The sequence below is a fragment of the Gekko japonicus genome, unplaced genomic scaffold (assembly GCF_001447785.1).
Source record: "Gekko japonicus isolate JY-2015 unplaced genomic scaffold, Gekko_japonicus_V1.1 scaffold711, whole genome shotgun sequence".
NCBI lineage: Eukaryota > Metazoa > Chordata > Lepidosauria > Squamata > Gekkonidae > Gekko > Gekko japonicus.
In genome coordinates this window covers 462,421-481,912 of record NW_015165849.1, presented here as the reverse complement: position 1 = coordinate 481,912, position 19,492 = coordinate 462,421, and the positions used below count along the sequence as shown (strand labels likewise).

General features: G+C 43.8%; 1 protein-coding gene across 2 annotated transcripts in view; it reads left to right on the top strand.

The window, feature by feature from the left end:
* LSM14A (LSM14A mRNA processing body assembly factor) overlaps window positions 1-19,492 on the top strand; it is a 33,349-nt gene that overhangs the window by 5,831 nt on the left and 8,026 nt on the right. For both annotated transcript variants that reach the window (XM_015411101.1, XM_015411100.1), the window contains exons 2-6: window positions 8,025-8,188; window positions 9,729-9,861; window positions 16,240-16,359; window positions 18,231-18,407; window positions 19,225-19,287. In XM_015411101.1, coding sequence (XP_015266587.1) covers window positions 8,025-8,188; window positions 9,729-9,861; window positions 16,240-16,359; window positions 18,231-18,407; window positions 19,225-19,287 — 657 coding nt within the window. The remainder of the gene's footprint in view (window positions 1-8,024; window positions 8,189-9,728; window positions 9,862-16,239; window positions 16,360-18,230; window positions 18,408-19,224; window positions 19,288-19,492) is intronic.

Here is a 19,492-nt window from a genome sequence, read left to right as displayed (position 1 = left end):
CCGTGAAACCTTGTACAGGCACCTTTTTGTTCACAAAAAAAAGCAGTTCTGAAAGAATGTGTCAGCAAAACCTGTAGGGAGAGCAAGTTCCACAACTGGTGACTTTGCTGTGGTAGTACTCCATCTCTTATGCTACCATCTATTTCTGGTGTTGGGGCATGCCCTTGGGAGAATTCTAGTGCTTGGAAATTTTGCAGAGCTTCTTCCAGGTGGGCTGGGTGAAGTATTGCTGGGTACCTAAAAATCAGCATTTAGGGCTTTTGCAAAGCTCTTTGAGCTGTGAATAGTATCCAAAACTTGATGGCAAAGCAGAGAAACTGCGTTTTCATGTGACTTGTTTAGTTGTTTGACGAAAGGTTCTCCCTCATGTTGAAATTTGCACATTCAGTGGAAATCAGAACTAAAATTCAACAGCAGTTTATTCTCCCTAATCTCTTTCCTTGACTGTGGGAAGATAATGCACTTCCAAATTGGGGAAGGATGGGGGAATGCTGTCTCTGATGTGTTACCTTCTTTTGTGGGTTGGGTCGAGCATGACCTTCCTTTTCTTTTTCTTATGTGCACTCTTTGTCACTGCAACTTTGTAGACAAAAATGTCACTGGATTATTTGGTTAAAGAAGTTTTGAATGTTGAATTTTTGGAGCCCTCTGATATTCATTAAATAATAAAACAAATTGTAACTTGACCACCTAGGACAATGTTCATTTCTATGTTGCCCAAGAATCTCAGCAATTTTTTAGAATTAAGATGGTTTATAATAGTTCTTCACATTATTTATATACTTCCGCCTCCCCAAAAAAGACAAACTATTCTTCTGCAATCCGAAGCACATATATTGGCACTAAAATTAGTGAGCTATGCTAATTTAGCAGAGCGGTCCTGTGCAGAGGTACTTAAATTCAATTAAACCAGTAACATTAACTGCATTGGATTGGATTGTGAATGGTCTTTGCATGTGTGTGGGGGGGTATTTTTGTACCTGCTTATATTAGCATTGTTCCAGGTTGAACTATTGCACAGCAAGATTTATATGTTTTGGAAGTATTATATCATGAGGCAATCCAGCACTGTACTGAAGGGCAGCATTTTGGTAGTATTGACAATTGCATAAAGGCGCAATTTGCTTGCATTCAATCCCTGATTTTGAGTTAATTGCAGAGAGGTTCACAAAGAAGCTGTCTGAGTTTTTGCTTTGTTAAAAGTTACTTCTGTGTTGCAGCAGTTACTTCCGCATTCCGGCTTTTAACCTTTCCAGTACAGCACCCTCCATGATAGTTGCCCCCTATACTTGTTTAGCCTCATCCTGATATAGAATAGTATAGAATAGTTAATAATTTTGTAATTGTTAGAGATCTATGTTCACAGTTCCTAAGAATAAAACAGTATATTGGTTGGTTTCTAGTTCCTTTCATTATAGTTCATAAAACTGATATATGATTTCTGGAAACTTTGAAGCCTTAGGATGAAGTGAATTGTATGCAGTACTGATTCATCAAACTTAAGCAATATTTATGTCAAGACCATGAAAAGTATTGCACCTAGCACAGACTAGTTATAGCACCATTTGTTGTGCAGTGGTAGATAAGAACGGATTTAAGGAGAGACATGCATTAATAGAGGCTTTGCATATTTGCATCAGAAAGCACCAGTCTGTTCATTGTTTCACATGAAGGGGGCTCTTAAGGTGCCAGTGGCCACGTTTTGGGTTGGAAAGCAACTTTGAAATCAACATGGTTGCTGTACGTTAGAACCAACTTCTACTTAAATAAATGCAATGAAACTTGCTGTTTGGGTTTTTTTGTCCATGCAAATTAAGAATTATGCTTTTTCTTTGGTTTCCTTTAGTGGCACAGTTTATGCAGGTGTTTTACTTGGCTGGCTAGCCAACCATCCTTCTTTCCCCTCAGCTCTGTGACATGCATGAAAAAGGGAGGTCTCTTGCTTTGCACTCTGCTTTGGAGAATTACAATTAGTGAGAGTGAAACGTGTGCTAAGTTCTTTCTTTGTCTGAAGCCGAGGTCTCTAGTATGTAGCGTGTGTGTGTATTCACTAAAATCTTAAACACACGCAACACCAAAAACTGGGAAGGAAGTCAGTAATAGTTATTGGGAGTATGCCAGATGAGAAATAACGTATTCACTTCATGGCAGAAGACAACAGTAGAGGGGGGACAGACAAATCTCCCTGGGGAGTGAGTTCCAAAGTTTTGGCACCACGACTTAGAAGGCCCTTCCTTCGCTGTCATTCATGATGTAGCCTCCAATGGCAGGGGCACCTGAAGCTTGACCACCAAAAATGACTACAGTGGATGGGTAGGTTCATATAGGAGAAGGTGGTCCTTCAAGTATGCTGACCCCAAGCCATACAGGGTTTTAAAGGTCAATACTGACACCTAGACATGGACCTGAAAACAAATTGGAAGCCAGTAAAGATGGAACAGGACTAGAGTGAGGTGGTCCCTGCAATCCACTCCAGTTAACATTGCATCAGAGTAGCAAGATCTCCCCCCAGGCATCCCTGGCTACCACTATCATCTGTTTATCCAGCAGGAGGCCCAAGTCCAGGAGTCACCCACAGGCTACAAACCTGCTCCTTTAGGGGCAGTGCAACCCCATCCAGAACAGGAGATAACCCATTTCCCGGAATTCTTGACCTAGGCATCCCAATGTGGATGGTACTCAGTGGACATGGAGCAGTCTCCTCTGGCAGCTGGGTGGATTAGTGTTCTCTGTTCATGGCTGGGTGAAAATTCCCTCCCTACATTTCTGTTATTTTTGTTTAAGACAGAACTTTAACAATCCCTGCCCTAGCCAGGTTGAACTGAGGCCCTGGGAGATCTTGGCCTTTTCTTGCAGCATGTGGCAAGTCTTCTGTAAGCAGTCCACTTGAAGAGCAATTCCTTTATGATTGAACTACACATGGGTCTGGGTTCAGTATCTTTGCTGGGCTGGTACACAGATACTTTGCTTAGACTGCTGGTCTAGATAGGCTTCTGATCCTATCCAACTGTAAACTGTTTACTTTGGTTTGGTTGGGGTTTCTGTAGAGTTAATTAGTCCAAATCCACAGTCTTTAGAGTTAATTAGTCCACATCTAAGGGGACTAATTAACTAATTAAGGGGAGCGGTGGCACAGAGGATTTATCTTCTGGTTATAGTAACATCTGAGCTGTCAGTGCTGGTGTGAGCTACCAGCCCTGTCCCCAGCTCGCCGTCCACCCAGCAGTTTGAAAGCTTCGGTGAGTAGATGAAATGGGTACCACTCCCTAGAGAGGGTGGGCACACCAAACCCCCTGCCCCGGTGGGGGAGGTGTTATCCGACGAACGGAATGCTCAGCTCGCAAGATTGAAAGCCTAAGAAAAATCTCTTTGACTCCGAGAAGCCTGTAATGGGCCGTTCCGGCCAGGCGGTGGCAGTGCGGCGCTGCAACTTGAAGACCTGGAGAAGCTGACATCATCTAGCCAAGCCGAAGTGAATATGCCGCCGGAACACGTCTGACCCTGCAGCTGAACAAATCCCCACCGGTTGCGAACGTGTGTGATTTAAAAGATATATGTCGTCCTCCCTTACCCCCATAAATTGTTGTTAGTCCCGCGTGAAATCGCTCAGAGCCAGCAAGCTCTGCAGGATTGAATGATTAATAAATTGAAAGATTATTATTATTTATTTATTATCTACAGAATGAAGAGAGAGGCAGGTAAAATCACACCTGACTGTTTCTGTTGTCCCCCTTCTTGTGAGCAGTTCATTGTCTAGGTGTGATGAAAAGAATGTGTTTGCCATGAACAACACTTGACCACTGGGGGTTGGATCCAGAGTAGTAGTTCTGAGGAAGTAAGGACTTCTTCCTGCAGAGTGTGTATTTTGCAGCTTCTGTGTCCTGTGGTAGCCCAAAATGCCCCACAGTTCTGTTCCAAGGAGTTCAGTCTCCCCCAGGAGTAGGATTTTGGGGGGGGGGGCATTTCAGACTGCTGGGTGGGGTGAACTGTGAAAGTCATGCTACTCAGGGAAATGTCCTTGAACTTGCAGACACACTGTTGTATCTCTTCAGAAGGCCTGAGTAGAGAATTCTCTAGCCTTGTCAAAAATAGTTTGGGAAGGGAACCTGCTAGCAAATGTAGTTCATATGCCCACCTTCTCTATGCAAGGGAAATGCAAAGAATGGTGTTTCCTCTGCTGTGATGTTGCTTCACTTTGTGACTGAGCGGCAGCTGCAGGCAGATGGACCTTCTGTGAGGCTGTTGTACCACCAGGTCCCCCAGGGCAGTCTTTCTCATGACAGCAGCAACTGCTGGATTGTTTTAGTTGGAGCAGGACCTGCTGGGAAAAGGAAGACTCTTCTTCTTGGGGAGGGGCTACAGCTCAATAGTAGAGTATCTGTTTTGCATGCAGAAGGTCCCTAGTTCAATCCCCAACATCTCCAGCTAAAAGGATCCTGGAGACCCATTGTCAGTCTGAGTAAGCAGTGCTGATGTAGTCTGATTCAGTATAAGGCAGCTTCATAAGTTCACATGTTCTTGCCTCTGCTGTCCATGAGTGTCTATAATACCTGTTCTATTCCTTATGTTATGTTCTGTTTCTCTGGAGCATGGTAGCTTTAATATGTCCCTGCTAAGTCATTGCTTCAAGTTGTGATTGCTGATGGACTATAAGAAGGCTAAAGTTGTTACCTTAACACACATGGCAAGGGAAATTTATTATATTTATCGCCTGCTTTGCTACCCAAATGGAGCTGCAGTGGCTCAAGTGGTTAAGACGCTGAACTGCAGGCTGTGGAAGGTCGGTAGTTCAGCAGTTCAAGACCCGGGTTGTCACATGACGGAGTGAGCTCCCGTCTCTAGTTCCAGCTCCTGCCAACCTAGCAGTTCGAAAGCAAGAAATTGCAAGTAGATAAATAGGTACCACTTCAGTGGGAAGGTAACAGCGTTCTGTGTGCCTTGGTGTTTAGTCATGCCGGCCACATGACCACGGAAACGTCTTCGGACAGCGCTGGCTCTTCGGCTTTGAAACGGAGATGAGCACCGCAACCCTAGAGTCGGATTCGACTGGCTTTCGAGCAAGGGAACCTTTACCTTTACTTTACCTTGCTACCCAAAGCACCCTAAAACAAATGCACACATACACACATCTTCTTTCTCTTCCCAGTATATTAGCCCCCTTACAGCTCTTCTTCAGATGTTATTCTGTGAGTAACTTTGGAGAAACTGGTCTCAGGAAATTTGTCTACTCCACGTGAGTTGTGCTTTGTGTTTTACTTTTACAGTGCACAGAACATTTCATACGTGGTAGAAATTAAACAGCGCTAGAAATAGCAAGAGGCTATAAAACCACCACATAATTTTTATTGATTCTAGGCAAAGCTGTGAAATTCTTAGCTTATTGTGTAGTCCATTAACCCAGTGGGTGGGCAACAGTGCTCCTCAGTGTGCAGTTTCCCATTTATCTTAGTAGCAAAACTGTTTTACAGTTTTCAAAGGCAACAGCACAAAAGCAAAAAAAAAAAGTTTCCTACATCCTTTAGATGTGAGCAGGTATGGCAGTGCACGTGCCAGCACAGCCATAGCACTTGCATGAGACTTGCTCTCTTGTTTGATATTTGACGTCTTGGGTAACTTTGACAAAGCTGGCTCCATGGAGACTTTAAGGATATGACCATTGATTTGCTTCTTGGCCAAGCCCTCATCGTGCCTTCCTCTTTCTGTTGATTTTTCACCATGCAGCACCTGACAACAAATGGGAGCTGCTGCACTAGACCAAGGCTTCTGTTGTGGAACTGCACAGGCCTCTTGCTTTGGCTTCTGATACTGGATTTTCAGTATCCTGAGGTTTAAAAACCTCCTTTTAAAACTTTTGATTTGTGACTTTCCAGTAGGAATCGGGAGTTTAAAGAGCACGTATTCAAGTCAAGGGCATCATAACATTCTCTTGCTGAAGAGGCATAATTCTTTAATTGGTTCTGCCTATAGAACATACGTCGTGCAGACCTGCAACAAATGCATGAAGCAGCTGTGCACTTTGTTGATTCAGCCTAGTACAGTTTATTCTGGCTACAAGCACTCTAGACCTTTCTCCATCCTGCTACCTGAGATTTTTGCAACTGGAGATGCCAGAGTTGAGCGTTCAACCATATGCATGCATAATGATCTCTGATACCTTGTGGCTTTTGGCTGTGGGTTTATTACATGCCTCTCTATCACTGCCATGAATTATTTGTGCCATTTCCAGATTATAGTAGCATAGCCTTACCTTCAGAGAGTTTTAAGGAATCAAGATGTTTCCTCTTGAATATATATGCATAACCAGTATGATAGGATTATTAATACTAAGATTTCTTTGCAAATTTTAAAAGTAGTATCTGCCAGCTAAAGCTGTGGCCCCAGATTAACCAAGTTTTAATTTAAGTATTTGTAATTGCAAACATCTTGGCAGGAAATTCATTATAGCCCACCTTTCCTACTGTGACTCTAGGCAGATTACACAGTGCAATCAGTAGGATGAGACTAGAGATGTGGAGGGCCAGGAAAAAAGGAAGACCGGGGGGAGGGGCTTTTCCCCCCTACTGTTCAATGAAAAAATTGGAAAAATTATTTATTTTCTGATTTATACTCCGCCAAGGGAGGCTCAGGGGGAGCATTGGATCAAAAACACTCCTATGAAGTAAAATTATTCTTAAGTCAAGGCTTTTCATGCTCAAAATGTGTCTCATGAAAAAGTTGGGGAATTTGGGGAAGCACTGAAAATAAAAATCAGTAATACTGTAGACGTGACATGTACAATGTTTTAAGAGGGTTTCTCTTTGTTTAAATGTAAATAATTTTGGCATTTAATATATTGTAATGTGTTTAAGGATAATATTCAGAATTTTCAGTGTTCTAAACTTAAGCTTTATATCTAAACATTGGCAGGACAATCTACAGTGACTACTTTTAATTTTCCTGCCTCAGATGGTAAAAAGTTAAAAATTCATGTGCTGTGGTAGCATAGGGTGCAGCAATTTGCAACTCTTTCTCAAGTACTGAATATACTTGCAGTTTTTCTTATAGAAAATGAAAATACTTGTACTTCTAAACTGTGTAAAACCATTTTATATGCTAAATTATAAATGGTGTATTTATCTTAAATCAGGAAAGGAAGTTTAAGTATGATAGGAAAGTAAATATGGCATATAATAAGGATTATCATAGGACTAGTATTGCAGAAAATGGCATTGCATAAGTAGAGAACAGTGCACTGAGAGCAGGATAATGCATACTGCAAACACATACATACTGTAAACAGTGGTATGCTCTACGGTCCTGTTCCCTTTATAAAAGCACCATTCCATTATAACATAGCTCTGTTCCCTGTATACAAACAGCCTCTTGAACAGTTCTGTTCTGCGTACTTTGCAGAATGACAGACATATGGGAGCTTTCCTGACCTGCTTAGGCAGGCCATTCCACAAGGTGGGGCTTCAGCAGAGAACACACATGTTCAGGCAGTTGTCGATCTTTGCAAGGTGGCACTCAGACAGCTGTCATGGTGGAACATGGGAGGAGAGGTGGTCTTGCATTGTACCCTCCAAAATCTTTAGAACTGACACAGTACTGTTATGACCTGGACCTTGTTATAACTCAGTAAACATAGCACTGCCAAAGAGAGTGTTGTTGAGAATAACTCGCCCAGGAGTCTGACACACACCCTAATGACATGGCTAACCAGCCTGCCCCCAGACTTCCTTCCCAGATGAGCTTCTCTTTCTTTTGCATTCCATTTTCATCTTCTAGAGCAGGCTAAAATGCCACTAACCTGGTAGTCTGTGACAATTAAAAATTGTTTTCAGGGGATGTGCAGACTGCCTGTTTGCTGACTTGTGGTCAAACTGGGTTAGCCTGTTTTTAGCTTAGGGTTTTTTGTTTTTTTTAAATGTGGCCTTTTGACAATGTCAGTGTAGAGGACCTAGTGAATGTTCAGCATCATGTTCTGCATATGCAATGGGGTAGTGCAAAATACTAGATAATTTGTTAAAACTTTTTTTTGGCAGTTCGTTCCTTTGGTACTGAAGACAGACCCACTGATCGGCCTATACCACCTCGTGATGAAGTATTTGAATACATTATATTCCGTGGCAGCGATATAAAGGATCTGACTGTTTGTGAGCCGCCTAAACCACAGTGTTCACTCCCCCAGGATCCAGCTATTGTTCAGGTACAGTCTATACTATGCCTAGTTATAGAGTATGCAATTCTCTATATTTCAAAAGGGCCTTTGTGTATCTTCAGAAAGAGTTTACAAGTTGAATTTGTCACAGAGGATGTGTGAATTTGCTCACTGCCATTGTGCCCTGTGATCTTTTAAACCGGTCTGTGAATTTAAAGGTTTGTATGTTCTTCTGGGCAGTGCAACTTTAGCAGCTGTCATGTTGCTGCTGTTTATATCCTGCCTCCTCAAATCTTTCCCACCACCATATTTCTTTTAAAAGCCCAGGCAGTAGTTAAGGCTCTAGAAAGATTCTGTATCTAGTGATCCTGCCTCGCCATCTTGTGTTTATAGTTGGTCGGTTGCCAGGACAGCTTTTGGCATTCTATCTTTGCTGTAAATTTGAACATCTGTGAATCTTTTGTAGCTTAACAGGAATATAACAGTGTTAATCAACAAATCAGTATCACACTTGGTTAAATTTACTTTTAGAGTGACCCAGAGTGAATCGTGCCAGGAGGCTAAGTGGCACAGGAACAGAGCTGCATTTGGACTGTCTATTCTGCTGTATTTTCCATTTCTAGTAGGGTATAGATAACTTTCTTTCAAAAGAAAAAAGGGGACAGACCTGTTTATCTTCAGGAAAACAAAGTATTGAAGTACTAGCTATTCAAAGTGGCCAAGCCACTTGGGATTTCTTTTGGGACTGCCGGATAGTCGAAGTTAAAGGGTGTTTAAAGGGATTGCAGTCTCTTTAAATGCCTTCTGGGTGAACTTGCTGCTTGAAAAAGGTGTTTAAAGGGACTGCAAGCCCTTTAAATGCCTTCAGAGTTCACTTGCAGCTTGGAGAAGGCGTTTAAAGGGACTGATCCCTTTAAATCCTTCCCCCCTTCTATTGAAACCAGTGGAGGGTGAGGGCATCTTCTTTGGGAGCCCATAGAATCGAACTACCTGGTCCAGTCTTTTTGAAACTTGGTGGGGAGGTTGAGGAGAGGCACCAGCAGGTATGCCACAAATTTGATTTGCCTATCTCAAAAACAGCCCCCCCCCCCAAGTCCCAGATGCCCCTGGATCCATTCCTCATTATACTTTATAGGGCTCATTGACTATAATTGTCCCCATAGGGTATAATGGAGCTGGAAAATGTGGGATTTGTGAAAGATCCCAAATACTATACCAGCATTGGGATTCAGGAATTTCAGAAAATGCCAATATTTTTCAGGTTCAGTATACCCAAACCCGAAAAATGTTGATTTTTATTTTTTGCACATCCTTATGTGTATTATGCAGTGATTGGTTCCTACCATTCACTTCTGGATGCAGGTCCCACTGGTGAACTTTTGGAAGAGCCCGAGGGTTTAAAATGATTGTTTTGCCTCTTTCATGACTTTGGGTTGGATCCAGCCAGTTTTTCTGCTGCTGAAAAAGGAAGAAGGGCTGTAGTAAGGAGAGGTATTGGGCACGATTGAGTGAAAAAGCGGGCTGGATCCAACCATTCATGTTTCTTGTTCTGTCTTGCATTGAGTCTTGTACAACTGCTTTCCTTCAGTCTTCTCTAGGATCATCGTCTTCTACTTCATTCCAGTCTGTGAGCTCCTATGGTCCTTTTGGCAGAATGCCAGCCTACAGTCAGTTCAGTCCAAGTCCCTTAGTGGGCCAGCAGTTTGGTGCTGTTGGTGTTGGTATGTTTCATGTTTTAAACTTTTTTTCCTTGACAAGTTAAATACAGTACAGTATTATGAGGCAGTTGCAGGTCACATTGTTGCCATCCCATGTGATAAAATTTTTCATAATTCTGTGTCATCCAGGTAGCTCAGGTGACACTATGAAAAAATGGTGGGGTAAATGAGGTTTGGCAGGCAGCCCGTTAGGGCATTTCTTGTCTGAAAACTTCACAGAGGTGACTCAAGTATGCCCTTGTACAACTCCTGTATTTTCTAGTGAAACTTGTGTGGAGCATATTCCTGATATTTGTGTGCTGTAAATATTCTATGTTAGACATCGTATTTGCTATATGATTTAGCAAATCCATTTTAGACCATAGAACAATATTGATTACAGTAGCAGCCTAAACATTTAGCTTGAAGCGCTTTAAACATTTCAGGTGAAGAGGTGAATGTATGTATGGAATATGCTAAGTGGTCTTACATGTTTCATTACTTAGAGGGAAAACTGGTCCATTGCTTCCAAAAATGCCTAATATGAGTGAGCAAAAGTATAAGGATAAATAAGAACATAAGAAAAGCCCTCAAGATCATAGCAATGGTCGATCTAATCCATCAGCCTGTTTCACAAAACAGCCAACCAACAGTACCTAGAGTCAATGGCCTCCTCTTGCCTTCTAGCACTGGGCTTCAGAAGTTTACTGCCTCTGAATATGGCGGTTTCCTTAACTCACCTTGGCTGGCAGGCGTGGATGGGCCTCTCCTCCATGTCTCATTGCCTTTTAAAGCCATCAGTGCTTGTGACCATCACTACCTCCACTTGCAGTGAATGTAATTACTTGTTGAGTAAAAAAGTATTTTCTTTTCTGTGTCCTAGACATAAGAACATAAGAGATGCCAATGTTGGATCAGGCCAAAGGCCCATCCAGTCCAACACTCTGTATCCCACAGTGGCCAGAAATACCAGTGCCATCAGGAGGTCCACCAGTGGGGCCAGGACATTAGAAGCCCTCCCACTGTTGACCCCCCCCAAGCACCAAGATGACAGAGCATCACTTGCCCCAGAGTCCCTATCTATACCTTGTGGCTAATAGCCACTGATGGACCTCTGCTCCATATGCTTATCTAATTCCCTTTTGAAGCCGTCCATGCTTGTAGCTGCCACCACTTCCTGTGGCAGTGAATTCCATGTGTTAATCACTCTTTGGGTGAATAAGTACTTCCTTTTATCCGTTCTAACCCGACCGCTCAGCAATTTCATGGAGTGCCCACGGGTTCTTGTATTGTGAGAAAGGGAGAAAAGTACCTCTTTCTTTACCTGCTCTTTCCCATGCATAATCTTATAAACCTCGATCATGTCACCCCTCAGTCGTCTTTTCTCCAAGCTAAAGAGCCCTAAGCGCTTTAACCTTTCCTCATAGGGAAAGTGTTCCAACCCTTTTATCATGCGAGTTGCCCTTTTCTGCACTTTTTCCAAAGCTATAATATCCTTTTTAAGGTGTGGTGACCAGAATTGCACACAGTATTCCAGATGAGGTCGCACCATTGATTTATATAGCGGCATTATGATATTGGCTGATCTGTTTACAATACCCTTCCTAATAATCCCCAGCATAGCATTGGCCTTCTTTATTGCAGTCACACACTGTCTCGACATTTTCAGTGAGTTATCTACTACAACTCCAAGATCTCTCTCTTGATCTGTCTCTGCCAGTTCAGACCCCATCAACGTGTATTTATAGTTAGGATTTTTGGCTCCAATGTGCATCACCTTGCACTTGGCCACATTGAACCCCATTTGCCATGTTGACGCCCACTCGCCCAACTTTGACAGATCCCTTTGGAGTGCCTCACAATCCTCACTGGTTTTCACCACCCTGAACAACTTCGTATCATCCGCAAATTTAGCCACTTCACTGCTTACTCCCAACTCCAAATCATTAATGAACAAGTTAAAAAGCAGTGGACCAAGTACTGATCCCTGCGGTACCCCACTGCTTACCACCCTCCACTGAGAAAATTGCCCACCTACACTCACTCTCTGTTTTCTATGAACTAGCCAGTTTTTGATCCATAAAAGGACTTGTCCTTCTATCCCATGATTTTTGAGCTTACTTAGGAGCCTTTGATGAGGAACTTTATCAAAAGCTTTCTGGAAGTCAAGGTAAACAATATCTATTGGATCCCCCTTGTCCACATGTTTGTTCACCCCCTCAAAGAACATTAACAGGTTAGTGAGACAAGATCTTCCCTTACAGAACCCATGTTGAGTCTGCCTCAATAGGTTTTGTTCATCTATGTGCCTACTAATTCTTTCCTTAATAATGGTTTCCACCAATTTACCCGGTATCGACGTCAGACTGACAGGCCTGTAATTTCCCGGATCTCCTCTGGAACCCTTTTTAAAGATGGGAGTGACATTAGCTACCTTCCAATCCTCAGGAATGGAGGCAGATTTTAAGGAAAGATTACATATCTTTGTCAGGAGATCTACAAGTTCACATTTGAGTTCTTTCAGAACTCTCGGATGTATGCCATCTGGGCCTGGTGATTTATCAGTTTTTAAGTTGTTTATCAGTTTTAGGACCTCCTCTCTCGTCACCTCAATCTGACTCAGGTCTTCCAACACCCCTCCTGAAATCAGTGGTTCTGGAGTGGGCAAGCACTTCTCATCTTCCACAGTGAAGACGGAGGCAAAAAATGCATTTAGCTTCTCAGCCATTTCCCTATCATCCTTCAATACTCCTTTTACCCCTTGGTCGTCCAAGGGCCCCACTGCCTCCCTGGCTGGTTTCCTGTTTCTAATGTATTTGAAGAAAGTTTTATTGTTGGTTTTTACGTTTTTTGCTATATGCTCCTCATATTCCCTTTTTGCCTGCCTGACCTCAGACTTGCATTTTATTTGCCATAGCCTGTGTTCCGTTTTATCAGCCTCACTGTGACTAGCTTTCCACTGCTTAAAGGAATTCTTTTTACTTTTTACAGCCTCCATTACTCTGTTTGTTAACCATGCAGGCTTTTTCCTATACCTGTTTGTGCCTTTCCTAACCTGCGGAATATATATTTTTTGAGCTTCTAGGATCGTAGTTTTAAATAGATCCCAAGCTTCCCCAATTGTTTTGACCCTTTCTACTTTTCCTTTCAGTTTCCTCCCCACGTGTCCCCTCATATCAGAGAAATTACCCCTTTTAAAGTTAAAAATGGTTGTGTGAGTCTTTTTGGCCAATTCTCTATTTGTACAAATGATGAACTCAACAACATTATGATCACTGTTTCCAAGCGGTGCAATCACTTTTACATCTCTCACCAGGTCTTGAGTGTTACTTAGGACCAAATCAAGGATCGCCTCTCCCCTGGTAGGTTCCGTGACCATCTGCTCCATAGCACAGTCATTTAGAGTGTCTAGAAACTCAATCTCTTTTTCCCGGCTAGAACACATATTGACCCAATCAATGTGTGGGTAGTTAAAATCACCTATTATTACACAGTGTTTTTGTCTAGTTGCTATCTTTAAGGCATTCATCATTTTATAATCCTCCTCTATCTTTTGATCTGGTGGGCGATAACAAACTCCCAGTGTTAAGTTTCCTTTTGGCCCCCCTATTTCAACCCATAGAACTTCCAGAAGCGAATCCAATTCACTTAGCCTCTCAATCTTTCTAGACTTTATACCCTCTCTGACATACAGAGCTACCCCACCTCCAACCCTTCCCCCCCTATCCTTCCGATATAATATATAACCGGGAATCACTGTGTCCCACTGATTTTCCTCATCCCACCAAGTTTCAGAAATACCCACAATGTCTATTTTTCCCTCCGACACCAAGCACTCCAACTCCCCGATTTTACCTCGGACACTTCTAGCATTTGTATAGAAACAGCTGTAATTTCCCTTACAAGTTAAGCCTGCATCCTTCCTCTTGCTATCTCGAGTCGTTGTCCGGCAGTCCATGTCACCAGCCATGGCCTCTGTGGACAATTTCAATCCACCTCCCTGTAGAAAAGCAACCGGTACCCCCTCACCTCTCTCAGATGAGCCAACCCGAACCAGAGACTTTTCATCTCCTGTCGGCTTTCCCCCAATATTCAGTTTAAAAGCTGCTCTGCCACCTTTTTGATTTTAAGTGCCAGCAGCCTGGTTCCTTCTCGGGACAAGTGGAGACCGTCTCGCCTGTACAGCTCCCTCTTGTTCCAAAAAGTATCCCAGTGCCTAACAAACCTGAACCCTTCCCCCCTACACCATCGTCTCATCCACGCATTGAGACTCCTGATCTCTGCCTGTCTCTCCGGCCCTGCGCGTGGAACAGGTAACACTTCTGAGAAGGCTACCTTGGAGGTCCTGGACCTAAGTTTCCTGCCCAGCAGCCTAAATTTCTCCTCCAGGACCTCACGACTGCATTTCCCCACATCGTTGGTGCCGACATGCACCACGACCACTGGCTCCTCCCCAGCACTATCTACCAGCCTATCTAAAACACGCGTAATGTCCGCTACCTTCGCACCAGGCAGGCAAGTCACCATACGGTCAGTACGCGGGTTCGCCACCCAGCTGTCTACCTGCCTAAGGATCGAATCACCCACTACCAAGAGCCCCCCTCCCACCCTGCTCAGGGATGGTTCCTTGGTGCAAAAGGAGAGCCGCTCACCAGCTGGGGAAGAGGTCCCTTCTGAGGGCACATTCCCCTTATCCTCAGCATGGTGCCCTGTTTCCCCTAGACCCTCATGCTCCCTGACAGCAGCGGGGCTGCCAGATCCAGAGTGGGACGAAGCTAACAAGTCCCCGAGAGTCTTTTCTGTGTGCCTAGCTGACTGTCTCTGCTTCTCCAGGTCAGCCACCTTGGCCTCAAGGGAGCACACACGTTCCCTGAGAACCAGGAGCTCCTTGCACCGAGGACACACCCAAGACTTCTGCCCAGTGGGCAGATAGTCATACATGTGACACTCCGTGCAAAACACTGGATAGCCCCCAACCCCCTGCTGGCATTCTGGCTTCATAATTCTTTTACAAACAATGCCCTTTCCTCTCCCTCTCTCAAGCAGCCAGGAATCTGCAAAAACTCCAAGTGCTTCCCCACACTCCCATACCAGTTCTCCCACCAAAAACCTCAGCTGAATCCTCTCAGCTGAAAGCAAGTAAAAAACCACTCACCCCTCTGTCTCCTGCTCCTGCTCAGAGCTCAGCTGGGTCACCTGTTGTATACATTATGTTCATTTCTCACATTTGCAATATCAGGTTATGACCAAATCCAGTAAATTGTAAATATCTGCATTTACACTCTGGTCTGCATAATAGTCACTGGACCAGTAGAGAAGGCATTCAGACAAGTGATTGTGGCTCAGTCAAAGTATAACAAAGTTATGCAAACATAGTCACCTAATTAGGTGCTTGGAGCTTTCAAAAACTCTTTCTGTTTCTTTAATTGCTTTTAAGAGGAATGTGCATGTTTTATTCGGCACAGTGATTAGTTACACTTGAGTGGCCCCATTAGCTGCTTTAGGGATGTTTCCCTAGAAGGGATTCTTTGCCAAATGCAAGCATAACTAAAGTCTATGTATATCTGGCTTTAGTCCAGCAAACAGCCATTATAGTTGTGAGGGGATTGTCCCTTAGTCTTGGGCTGTGTCTGCACTGCTGTCACAAACTACCAGAATGATCATGGCATGTTGGAAATTGTGCTTCTGTGGGTAGTGCAGGCTCAACAAAAGAGAATTCCTCACACATTGTATACATGTTGGGGCTACTTGGACTAAGCCTTGACACAGTGGTATTTGCTCCAGTCCAAATATACGTATATAAAGAATGTTAACAAAAGAAGGCAAATATACCATGTACAAGGCTGGACTATGTACAAGCAATGGACTTTGTGCTTCATATCCAACATTTCATATATATGTGCTTCATACTGAATTGCAGCACAACAGTCCTGGCAACTATAGGCAAAGCAGAATTTTTTCCCCAGAAAAATACAGCAGCGGGAAAAATGTGGAAAATTTTCCACCTTGTATTTGCCTGGACAGTTGTGCTAGTGTCAAATTCATTGTCATTCATGCAGATGGGATCTTAACAGTGTAATGACAAAAAGTGTGCTACTTAAAGCTTTGGACTTGACTTAGAAGAAGAGGAGGAGATTGGATTTATACCCCGCCCTTCACTACCCAAAGGTGTCTCAGAGTGGCTTACAATCTCCTTTCCCTTCCCCTCCCCACAACAGACACCCTGTGAGGTAGGTGGGGCTGAGAGAGCTCTGACAGAAACTGCTCTTTTTCAAGGACAGCTCTTATCAGAACTATGGCTTGCCCAAGGTCATCCAGCCAGGTGCAAGTGGAGGAGTGGGGAATCAAACCCGGTTCTCCCAGATTAGAGTCCGTGCACTTATCTTGTTTTTCACCATGCAGGAAGTTCATTGACATCGTTTGGCACTGAAACATCGGCCAATGCGAGCTTGTCTCAAAGTAGTGCAGTTGGTTCCACTTTTACGACAGATGCACGATCATTAAAAACACAGCTCTCTCAAGGTAAAGGCTTTTACTATGTTGAATTTTATGTCTGTCCTTCTCATGCTTGCTTGCATCCCCATGTCTTAATTTAAATGGAATAAAATAAAATGGTTACTTGTGTACTGTGCTTTTGCATCCATTGGGGGAAAGGCTGTCAGTGATGTTTGGTTTACTGCAAGATGGATTTTATGCCAACTGTAAACATTAGTGGGGTGGAAGTGGTAACACTTGATTCTTAGTCCTACACTGAAGAGACGCTGACTCTAAATTTTAACAGGAAATTACTCATATGGCTACTAATGTTGTGGATCATTGAGACACTGTAAGGTAAAATAAAAGGCAAAAGTTTTTCTCTGCCACTTTCTACTGTGTTAAGCTTGTGTCTCCTGCTGCTGAGAACAATTTTATACTCTGGGCTGAAGACTTTGTCTACCCATCAATGAAATTTTTGAATCCTTTTTAGGGATGATTTTTCTTGGTTGCCTGTGTTTATTAAGCTGCATCTTTATAAAGTAAATGTGGAGAATTCATTACTCTTTAACCTAATCAGATATAACAAGCATAGAAAACTGCTTGCGTTACTTTTAAGTTGTTAAGCAAGAAAACATTGAAATACTGCTTACTTTTGGATTCTGCTGTTCCAAAAAACCCTGACATTAATGAATTAGAGATAATAGCTCCTGTTCCAGAAATTGTCTTATGTGGACTGAATTGAAGTGGAAAGATTTTTTTTGGCTTTCCTGTCACTGAGATAATTGTCAGTAGCTGTATGCTCCTGCCTGGCCCCGTCTCCCTGCAAAGGCCCCAGCAGCGTGAGGGGGTAGCAGGCGCCGCTGTTCCCCGCTCCGTTTTCTGCTGTGTCGCATAGGCACAGCGACCGTGCCCCATCCGCGCTGGGTCAGGAGGTGACGGCGCAGCCCCGACGGTAGCACCACGTTGTGCCGTGCTGCTGCCAGGCTGAAGAGGAGGAGGCGGCAGCGGTAGACGGAGGTAAGGGAGGCAGGAGAGGGCCCCCCCCCGCTGGGCTGTTTGTCGGTGGGTTGTGCGGGCGGCTGGCTGCCTCCGAGCGCGGGCCCCCCGGCCGCAGCACAGGCTGAAGAGTCGGAGGCGGCAGCGGGAGCAGGGAGGAGTGGGCGGCAGGCAGGCAGGCAGGCAGGCAGGCAGGAGAGCGCGGCCCCTGGCCATCCAGGCGTCTGCTTTCCAGCGCGCTGTCTCCCCCCACCCCGCCTGAAGTTTCAGAGGCGAGACGCTGCGTCGGAGGTGGGAGCCACGGGACACGGCCAATGGAAAGCGGGGAAGGTCGTGAGGGACCAGTCAGCTGGCCACACACTGTAGGGGCGCATTTTCTCTCCCGTGCGTGAGTTTTGCGTCTTACTCAATTATATATAAGGAGAGATGTGGAGAATTCATTACTCTTTAACCTAATCAGATATAACAAGCATAGAAAACTGCTTGCGTTACTTTTAAGTTGTTAAGCAAGAAAACATTGAAATACTGCTTACTTTTGGATTCTGCTGTTCCAAAAAACCCTGACATTAATGAATTAGAGATAATAGCTCCTGTTCCAGAAATTGTCTTATGTGGACTGAATTGAAGTGGAAAGATTTTTTTTGGCTTTCCTGTCACTGAGATAATTGTCAGTAGCTGTATCAGTAAGGATTAATTGCCTTACTAACGGTTTCTTTCTCTTGAATTGGAGGAGAGGTATATCACTACATCCCACCATTATAGAGTAGTGCATTTTAAGGGTACAGAAACATTTTGTCTTTGGATATTAGTGTCTTGACTGGGCAAGGTGGATAACTCCTTCAACCTGGATTAGCAGACTTCAAAACAGCTCCTGTGTCGAACACAGGGATAAGGAACTGTTACTTCTTGCTGTATTTCAGGTCGTACCAGTCCTCAGTTAGACCATTTGAGAAAGAGCCCGATCCTGGAGCAAGCAGTACAGACCACATCGGCCCACTTACCTGCATCAGCACCAGTTGGGCGCAGGAGTCCTGTTTCAGCTAGGCCTCTGGCATCCACTAACCAAAAATCCTTAGAAAATCAGGAGCACAGGCGAGGTAAAGCTCCTGGATACGTGTTGCTTTAAATTTTGTCAATTCTTTTTTGCAAGCCGCTTTCCTCTTAAATAATTTGGTGGTGATGTTCCTATGATGTGTGGGTACCCCCTTCAAGATACTTGTAATAAATCCTGTAGAGCTGTTAATCTCCCTTGATGGTATTCACATTTTTCTGAGGCGCCTTGGAGGTTCTTTGGAGAATTATCAGGGGTCTTTCAGGAATGGTGGATAGACTTTCCTGAATAAGTATTGGCCTACTGTTTGCATCCTGTTTGCACCGCCAGGTGTGATGCGGTAGGACACATGCTTGGTTCATGTGGGTCAGCACGAGGCACAAGAGGCCTGGGGTTCTGTGGCAGATCAGGTTTGTTGAATTTAAAATTTGAAAAGCCCCAGATAAAATTGTGTCTAGCCGTGAGTGCAAAAGGCACAAAAGAGAGAATCAGGAAAGGTAGGGATGGTAAAGACCCCTATATTTTTTTTAAAGGAAAGGTGATTGGGAAGCAAAAGTTACACATGCACACTTCTTTCCCTGACTGCACGTGGGCACATGCAGGGGCTAGCCTTTGGCCTTCTGGGAAGTGAGCTTGATCCGTAGGAGGAGCATCCTCTGTTCTTCCCAACCTCAACCTTGTGATCACTGGGGACAGAGTACAGTTGGGTAGGTTTCCTTCTTCCTCCTGCAGTTCCCTATGGGTTTTCGCTTAGCTCTCGTTTGCTTTTTTTCCTTCAAATATGTAGAATAACGCAAAGTCTGTTAGCATGTACAAAATGTGAAGAACAACAAAATGTTACCTGCACTATTCTCCATCCCTAGCTGAAGCACACAAGTTTTCAAGATCCGAAGCAGAGCAGCTGAGAAGTGATAAACGTCAACTGGGTAAATTAAATACTTTGTTAAAAGTAAAATGTAGTAGTGCTTTTATGACTTTACAAAGTGTTATCCTGATCTTCTCCATTGACCCTTGAAATTAAGTATTGTAGGGAACTTGGCTAATTTGGGGTCCTGTTATCCAGCCTATTTGTTGATGGTTTTGACCGTAAAGAAAGCCAGGTTCATGAGAGCAGGTAAAAACCTCTGGAGT